Consider the following 8,377-nt stretch of genomic DNA (forward strand, 5'->3'; position numbering starts at 1 on the left):
GTCTCGTGTGTGACTTCTTTACAAGTAAGATTTTAGCTGAGCTCTTTTTCAACGGTCGGACTTAAAATCATGGTGCTATACGTAAAATACAGTTTTCCGTTGGTCCACCGGGTAGTCTGTCCTTATTTGGCGACTCCTCAGGGGCGGAGGCATTTGTGTAAGTACTACGATCGCTTTGAAAGAATTTCAAAAATTGCACAAATGCATTCCCTAGAGAATTGGTTTTGAGGTAGCCTTTGTTAAATTTTCTATGATTTTAGAATATATAAGACAATTCAAGTGAGAATAAAATTAAAGCTAGTGGTCAGAAATGATGACAAACGTCTTGACTGGAGAGCATTTTTCATCATTGCATGGACCAAACGGTTTATTCGGTTGATTGGCAAGTTGACGGGTCCCCTAGCGACCTTGCTCGTTACTGCAGCAAGCGCTGAACCATCGCGTACACAGCCGAGATTTGGTGGCCGTTCTTAGTGGCTGAGGATTGACCAAAAATGGGTCAGAAACTGACAAATTCTCGGAAGACTTGAAGAGGGCAGTTCATTTCAAGACTGAATGACTGTTAATTTAAATACATATGTGCCTAAGATGTTTTTGTTGACATATGAATAACAATCACTTAAAAGTTGCTACATGTATATTACATACTACTAGTATTGAGTCTTAATTAACCTTAATAGTTTGTTCGAAATAAGTATTCCATAATTGTACAGCTATGTACAGCTTCACCCCAAAGGGTAAATACGTTAACTCACCATAATTGGCATCTTCGTATCCCCACCTGTAGTAATGGTAAATTCCATAGTGTCATACATGTTCTGCCACCCATAACACAGCTCAATTTTAGTCCTTTATGTAGAATCTCTGATTGGTTCCCACCACATCCCTCTTCCTGTCATCACACTTATCATTTTTTAAAACTCTTGTTTGGTCACATGTAGAAATGCAAATGATGTAAGTTACTTCAAATTCTGTTCATTATTTGGCTCGCATTCAGCAGTTTTGCAGGATGTACCTTTTCTATCTCATATATATATATATGGGGCAATAGCGTAGACAACAGCCTTGGTATAGATATCCTATATTTTGTGGCTCACCAGTCGAAGCAGCCGTTGGGGTTCCCCTTGATGTAGTCCGGCACGACTTGAGGGAAGAGGACGATGATGTTGTTCAGTTCTCCCACCTCCAGGTACCCAGTGTGCCTTGCGTAGGTATCCCCGATGGCGTTCCTGTGGCAGGCAGAGCATCATGGGTAATCATAACCTCCGCAAAGGTGTAGCCAATTATATCCATTTTCTTTTAAGTTAAAATTTTCAAGACTTTTTGTACATTCAAATTATTACCGATTATCATCTTATATAAGTTATAACGCGAGAAATACATTCTCTTCAACAAGATAACCAATGGCCGTTTAGAATGTCTGAATTAACAGTAACATGGCGCGGACAGGTCTACAAAACGTAGGACGAACGTTAACAACAAAGCGCAGAAACTTCGCATAGGCTTACCTTCCCTGCTTACACCCATGGAACGCCACGTGCACCTTGCATTCTGCGGAAATAAAAAACAATGTCCTTTATCTGAAGTTTGCAATATCGATATCATTCTGAAGACCACCACAAGCTGATAAAGTGCCATTTTTCAAGCAGTCTTGCCTGTCACACAATAGAGAGACTTTTGGATGGATCTTACTTGCGTCAGGGCCCCTGCATCCCGAGGGGATATACACGAAACCTTCAGAGTCCATGCTGTACCCTCCGGTTCCGCTAGAGGTCCCTCCTGTTCCAGTATCGGTGCCATCAGTTCCAGGATCTGTACCATCAGTTCCAGGTCGTCCCACCAGGGTCGGTTCCACCAGTGTCGCCACCGCCCATACCAGGTAGCACCTAAAGCAACACATCGATCATTTTGCTTAGACTTCGATCGCTTACAAAACTTACAAATCACAAATACATCTAGAGTGAATGGTATTTTGTCTTCGTCTTTGATCTACAGAAATGTGACTTGTCATGTATACGTAAAATTCGATCACCAAAGTGATAGTCGTCGACCGATAATTGTCGGACCAGAAGACTGACCACCCTACCGAAGTCCAGTCCGGCAGACTGGTATCGATGTCTCCGGTCCCGAAGTCCGGCAGCCAGCCGGTCCAGAAGTCGGTGATGGCGCCCAGGGTGTCCCAGTACAGGTTAGCGGAGGCCTGCAGGTAGTCCGTCCAGCTGGACAGCAGCTGCCGCTTCCCGACTATCGGCAGGCCGAACAACCCCGAGGACCCGCTGTCGTGGATGAACTCGTTCTGGTCGAAGGTTTTCAGCTTTGACGGGAAAATGCCAACAGCGAAATATGCTTAAGAATTAAGTTAAGATACTCAAACAGTACTGTTTAAATAATGGCAAGACTGCTACGATAGGACAAACGTGACGTTCAACGCAATATATATGTTGCAAGATGAGAGAGAAATAAGATACCAACCTCTCCCCTGCTAGCGACATCACTACCAGGGGTCGGCCTCTGAGGGATTCAAAACAAGACTTGTAAATTTGACAATGTCCGCGACATCGAAAGCCAAACATTGCCTTGAGAATTCGTAAAATGCTAAATCTGTGGCGATGGTGCTTTTGAAACGATTGTAAAATATTGCATTTGATGTCAGTACTGACCGTCAACCCTCCGTAGATGTGGTTGAGAAGCTCGAACGCGGCGTTATAGTCACAGTCGTTGATGAAGTCTGACGCTGTCGTGCCACAGGACGGGCCGTGGTCTTCTGTCGGCTGAGGGGTGTGTGGGAACAACAACATCTGTCAGTACATATGTTCTCTCAGGTCCGATTTAATTGGGGTACAACTAATAAAAAATGAGGAAAGCTAGACAGGAGAGACAAGAGTTTTCCGGGTTGGGACATACGTACACTTATCATTTGATAAAGCATTAGAGCGCACACGATTCTTTCTTAATTCTTTCCGATTACGATGACAGATTGCTTGGCAGGTACAAAAACGAACGTAACCGTTACCGCCACGGTCCAACCACTACTGGAACTGGAATAACCTCTGTGGTTTGAAGAGAAAAATGTCTTCAGAAGAATTTATTTATGTTCCTTAAACATATAAGTAATGCATAAGGCTGCACTCACGAATCCATGCACCGCATCCATGTCGTACTTGGAGAAGATGTCTGCCGCGTCTGTGAAGGACTGGTAATACTCTTCTGTCTTCTGAACGGAGCCTGGGACAAGATAGAAGAATAGACGTCGTTTGCTAATGACCACGGAGTGAGGATGTCTTCGAAGACACAAAGAGAGAAAAATATTCCTTTACCTGTATTTATGAAAGGCATAACTCATCGCCCTAGTAGAAAAGTTTCATGTAACGTTAACTACGTTAAGCCCCCCCCACACACACACACATACAACCTAAAAAAAAAGGAATGTCTAGAGTCGTCAGCATTTACATAGATAACATGGTCTAACCAGACTACACAACACAACTTGGTGAAAGACGGTGACCTTGACCCTACCCAGGTTGACAGTAGTGTCCCGTGTCCCGCCGAACAGCCAGACCCGGTCACCCCGCATGTTGGACGGGTCGTCGATGTCCGGCTCACTGTTAGTCTTGGACACCAGGGTGGACACTGAGATCCCGGCCGGACTGCTCATACAGGCGCCCAGGGCCGTGGTCAGGCTCCCCTGGGCACACCAGTACGGCGCTGCGTGGGGGAGAAGTTCTCACCTTTTAATATTATTCGAACTGAAAATTTCTTCAACTTGGCTGAATCGTCTTGTATTGGCCAAATGCTCTGACAATAAGTCAATCTTCTGATGTGTTGGCTAGCTTCTTAATTCCTTAACGTTCTGGTAACATCTTAATACAACTGTCCCGGGAAGAAGGGCAAATTTCAACCATTTTTGTCTAGTATATACATTTCAAAAGGCAAGGCTGACAAACATTCTTTGGAACGTTTCTTCGTTATTTTGGGACAGAATTATACAAGCTCAATGTAGTTTAATCTTTATCGTTATTGTAGTCCCATATATGATAATTTTTGTCCTGGCGAGGTTCGATAAAATATTGCGTGTTATCATGCTATCTCTGTAAGAAGATTTCTTACCGCCGGCGATGAAGCCCAGCCCCACCACCTCAGCTGAGTGAGCCACGTGGTACTGAGTAGCGAAACACGCCCCAGCCGACAGCCCGGACACAGACACCTGGGTCCCGTCTGCACCCAGCGGCTCTGGAACACGGCAACATGTCATGATGGCACAAGGTAAGGGGCCCTTTTATCAACAATGACTATTAGTACGGATTGCTGTAAAATGGCATTTTTGTGAAAGATAACGTTGTACATGACATTTTCATGTTAAACGTTCTAAAACAATATATTCAGAATGCAACGTACGTAACTTAAAAAACAAACAACAGAACATCATCAGAAGTTCGTGTCAACTTACCAAGAGGGTCTGCTGCGAATCCCACGACGAGAATTGTCGAGAAAACCAGGAACAACATAGCGATTCCTTGAAAAGTAGCCGCCGAATGGACTCCCGAGGCTCTCTCTATATATATGTTACGATTAGTGATCTTCAAAACACTGACCCGATATGTGACACTGGCAGCAGTGTAATAAACACCCCATGACGGGAAGTGTTGGGGTCGAATATCGGGGATTCGGAAGTCATGGTCATTCTTCAAACAATTGAAGGTTTAGAACAAACAACTGAGGTCAAACAAGAAGTTGCCTATGAATTATGATAAGAAATTGCCTCTGAATTATATCACACGAGAGTGACGACTACATACGATATAGGGAAGAGATTTTTGTCGCCAATCTTCTAAGGTCTAGCGTTTTAAATTATATTCAAGTTGGACGTCTGGCCTGAAAAGAACAGGTGTTTTCAAGGTTACGTTCACATGACCTTTCAAACCAGGGTAACGTCCGAACGAACTTAGCACAATGACTACACGTCAAGGTGTGTTGCATTATTTCATAATAATAGATCCTCTGTGTCATGTAATGGTGTTACTCGGTCAAGACCACAGGTACGTATACCACCGTTTAAAATCTAAAAGACGTACACGTTCCCACCGTATTGGCAAACCGTATTTGTATTTATTTCATTCGCACAGTTATTAAAAAATAAATTGAAAAGGTAAGGAAATTTATACGTAAAACAAAATAATGTTTAGGAGGTGGTTGGAAGCCTTCAGGGCTTTTACAGGTCCCTCCTCCTTCCTACCTTAACCACGAAATGATGGGCATGAGATCCATATGATAAAATGAAAATGAATTAACGGAAAATATAATGAAAACTAATACATGAGTGAATATCATAACTACTAAATATAGTAATTGAAAATGAATTAATGAATACAAAGATAATACAAATGAAACTAATACAATTAGATGGTTTAACAAAGGAGGTCACTAAAAGCAAAATTAAGACATACACCTTGTCTTCAGATATCATACAAAGATGTCTTGATGTATACAGATATCACTGCATAGAATTATATTACTCCTCATAGGAGGGGAAATACAGGAACCCTGGCGATTAAGCCCCAATAATTGTACTTATCCTAACAGTTCAGACCTTGGCTGCAAGGAGAGAGTATAGCTGGCCCACCCAACAACTATTACATGGCAGGGTACTTTTCAGAGTCAGTCGGACTCGTACCCTGAATGGGAGTCGTGAGGACACTCATTGGCGTAGTGGCCATGTTCCCCACAGCTGTAACAGACTCCCTGTCTACTGGTAGGAGCGTAGGGCACACGTTTCTTCTGTTGTTTCTTCTGTTCCACTGGATGGAAGTCGTGAGGACACTCATTGGCGTAGTGGCCATGTTCCCCACATTTGTAACAGACTCCCTGTCTAGTCGGAGCGTAGAGCGCACGTTTCGTCTGTTGCTCTTGTCTGTCTACTGGATGGAAGTCGTGAGGACAGTCATTGGCGTAGTGGCCCTCTTCATCACATTTGAAACAAACTACCTGTCTGGTAGGAGCGCAGGGCGCACGTTTCTTCTGTTGCTCTTGTCTGTCTACTGGATGGAAGTCGTGGGGACATTCATCGGCATAGTGGCCCTCTTCATCACAGCTGTAACAGACTACCTGTCTAGTAGCAGCGCAGGGCGCACGTTTCGTCTGTTGCTCTTGTCTGTCCAAAGCATGGAAGTCGTGGGGACATTCATCGGCGTAGTGGCCCTCTTCATCACATTTGAAACAAACTACCTGTCTGGTAGGAGCGTAGGGTGCACGTTTCTTCTGTTGTTCTGGCTTGTACCCACCAGACGCTGCTCTTGGCTACAAAGACAAACACAAGACGATCACCATCAAAATCAACAAAGCCATTGAACGTACCTTACAGGGTTCATCTGGTGTACCAAAAAATACAAAACACATCTTGGCTCTAGAGTGTGGGCTGTGATAATACACCAAAATACGAAGATGGTATACAAGTTACCATCAGCAGTGTTACTTACCCCCTTATAATCTTCTGAGTGCTCGTTCAATTTCTTCAAGTACTCCTTTCTGAAGGCCTCAGGCGTAACCTGGTACTTATGTACTGAATCTATCTGCCAGGGCCCGAAGTGGTTGGCTGTTAAGTTGGCGCTGGTCATCACAATCTCCACACGATCTGGAAACTCGGCAGCGACGAACTTGCAGTGGTAGTAGTGCTTCTGGTTTTCTATCTCGCGGGGAACAACTCTCAGCTTGACGAAAGTCTCTTCCGCCAGGATTCCCTGCATCTTAGATCCAAGAGGATGATCATCTTTGTCTCGGGTATACAGAGCCTCGATTTTGCGTTTTCCAATCGCATCTCTGATCATTACTGACATAAAGAGATAATGTTCAAACAACATAAACTTACATGTCAAGAAAAGCATCTTTCACTAAGTGTTCTCAACTGTGCATGTACAATAATGTTTTAATTAAGGTATTCTAGTAAACTCTAACCTCGCAATAGTTTCCAGAATAATTCTGATTTGACAAGATGCTCCTAAAATATGCCCAAATAGTATCATTATTCATTGTTATGCTAAACTAAATCAAATGATATTGGAATAAGTTTCTTTTGGTAAATGTGTTACTCACTTAGTCCGTTCTCGTCAATGAAAGGAGTGACGATGTAAATCTTTGGTTTCTCCCTGTGTCTGCACCAGCTCCCGAGCGTGTGAGATATCATTCGTTCGATGACATGGCCATGGTAGAGTCCGAGCCAAGGAGACTTCGGAAGCCCTGCCTCTTCCTCGGGCAGACCCTCCGACTCGTCACCAGGGCAGTCCTCTGACTCTTTTTCAGACGAATCCCTTGGCTCTTCTTCAGACCAATCCGACCAATCCATTGGCCCTACATAATACTGATGGTGGAGATAGATGAACAGATTGTATTATAACCCATTGAAATAAAGCACAACAATGTCATCTAAAACTCTTCTAGTCCTTCTTTCACAGGATAATCTTCCAAAAGTTTAATAGTCAATTGACAAATCTTAGTCGGAGCAAAGCAAGTCGCTGCCATTGAATGAATTTTGCAAGGATCTTTCTATATGTGGCAACCATATAATGGATGCTGTAGTATCACCGGTACCGATCTGTTGCGTGAGCAAAGATCAAGTGTGTGTATGCATGGTGTTGGTATATCACAACGCACCTCTTCTAGATCTAGTCCATCCGTCCACTCTAGGTCTGATTCTGAGTCATAGCTGTATCCTGAGCATAGAAAAATACAAGAGTAAATGAGTATGTACGTCTCAGTGTTCTTCATTAGCTTTATAGTTCAGGGAAAGAACATTCCGAACGATTCCTATAAATATCATAAATAGGTTAACTCTTCGAAGAGAACCATCTTGTCATAAACACATTGTACTGGCCAAACTCGCAACTGATTTCGCTTACCTCCGTTAGCCATCGTGTTTCCTTGACCCCCGCGACTGGTTCAATGTCGTGTAGCTTAAAAACTGCGAAAAAAACAGCACCTGGTTAGTGAAACCTTTTAAGAAACTCAATGAAAAGTCTCAGCACACAGTCAACAGAGGCCTAGGTAGCCCGGCATCCGATACTTATTTTAGCTGCCGAATATCTTAGATACCAGGCTACCACAGAGGTACCTGTCCCTCTCTGAACTGAGGTGAACTAAGGGACTGTACAATATTTACCGGGAAGGGGGGGGCGGTCGTCCGGGGGTAGCGTAAAAAAATTTTTCCTAGGCCCTCCCCCCAGGTCAAAAAAAATTTTCCTAGGCCCTCCCCCCGGCTCAAAAAAATTTTCCTAGACCCTCCCCCCGGCGCGAATCATAGAGAGTGAAATTTCGTATGGGGAGGACGAGATTTTGATTGAAAATTTTCCCCGCATGAAGCGCCGAAGGCCCGAGCCATCGCGCCGCA

General features: G+C 43.8%; 2 protein-coding genes across 3 annotated transcripts in view; both read right to left on the bottom strand.

The window, feature by feature from the left end:
- Window positions 1-323: 323 nt before the first annotated feature.
- LOC109466048 lies at window positions 324-4,652 on the bottom strand. Its single transcript, XM_019763583.1, has 13 exons — window positions 4,448-4,652; window positions 4,108-4,230; window positions 3,517-3,705; window positions 3,134-3,225; window positions 2,661-2,771; window positions 2,473-2,511; window positions 2,087-2,314; window positions 1,855-1,886; window positions 1,693-1,820; window positions 1,509-1,551; window positions 1,098-1,229; window positions 756-781; window positions 324-477 (listed from the first exon to the last, which is right to left on the bottom strand). The coding sequence occupies exons 1-13, from the start codon at window positions 4,503-4,505 to the stop codon at window positions 416-418; spliced, it is 1,263 nt and encodes a 420-aa protein (XP_019619142.1). The 5' UTR covers window positions 4,506-4,652; the 3' UTR covers window positions 324-415.
- A 444-nt stretch (window positions 4,653-5,096) lies between these two features.
- Window positions 5,097-8,377, bottom strand: part of LOC109466041 — a 4,662-nt gene continuing 1,381 nt past the window's right edge. The window contains exons 2-6 of one of the 2 annotated variants that reach the window (XM_019763577.1): window positions 7,890-7,951; window positions 7,645-7,703; window positions 7,087-7,351; window positions 6,474-6,823; window positions 5,097-6,294 (exon numbers count right to left, since the gene is read on the bottom strand). In XM_019763577.1, the coding sequence (XP_019619136.1) occupies window positions 5,656-6,294; window positions 6,474-6,823; window positions 7,087-7,351; window positions 7,645-7,703; window positions 7,890-7,902 (1,326 nt within the window). In that variant the 5' untranslated portion in view covers window positions 7,903-7,951 and the 3' untranslated portion in view covers window positions 5,097-5,655. Of the gene's footprint in view, window positions 6,295-6,473; window positions 6,824-7,086; window positions 7,352-7,644; window positions 7,704-7,889; window positions 7,975-8,377 lie in introns of those variants that run through there. The other variant, XM_019763576.1, reaches the window with a different exon arrangement.

This window comes from Branchiostoma belcheri, unplaced genomic scaffold (assembly GCF_001625305.1).
Source record: "Branchiostoma belcheri isolate BF01 breed outbred unplaced genomic scaffold, Haploidv18h27 scaffold16, whole genome shotgun sequence".
Taxonomy (NCBI): Eukaryota; Metazoa; Chordata; class Leptocardii; order Amphioxiformes; family Branchiostomatidae; genus Branchiostoma; species Branchiostoma belcheri.

What these genes read in the sequence shown, in the direction of transcription:
- LOC109466048 (XM_019763583.1), bottom strand. Translation starts at nt 4,505, where the DNA reads ATGTTGTTCCTGGTTTTCTCGACAATTCTCGTCGTGGGATTCGCAGCA. An exon ending in TGGATGCGGTGCATGGATTC is followed by an intron (nt 2,772 to 3,133) that starts GTGAGTGCAGCC and finishes CACACCCCTCAG; the next exon opens with CCGACAGAAGACCACGGCCC. An exon ending in CATGGGTGTAAGCAGGGAAG is followed by an intron (nt 1,230 to 1,508) that starts GTAAGCCTATGC and finishes TGCCTGCCACAG; the next exon opens with GAACGCCATCGGGGATACCT.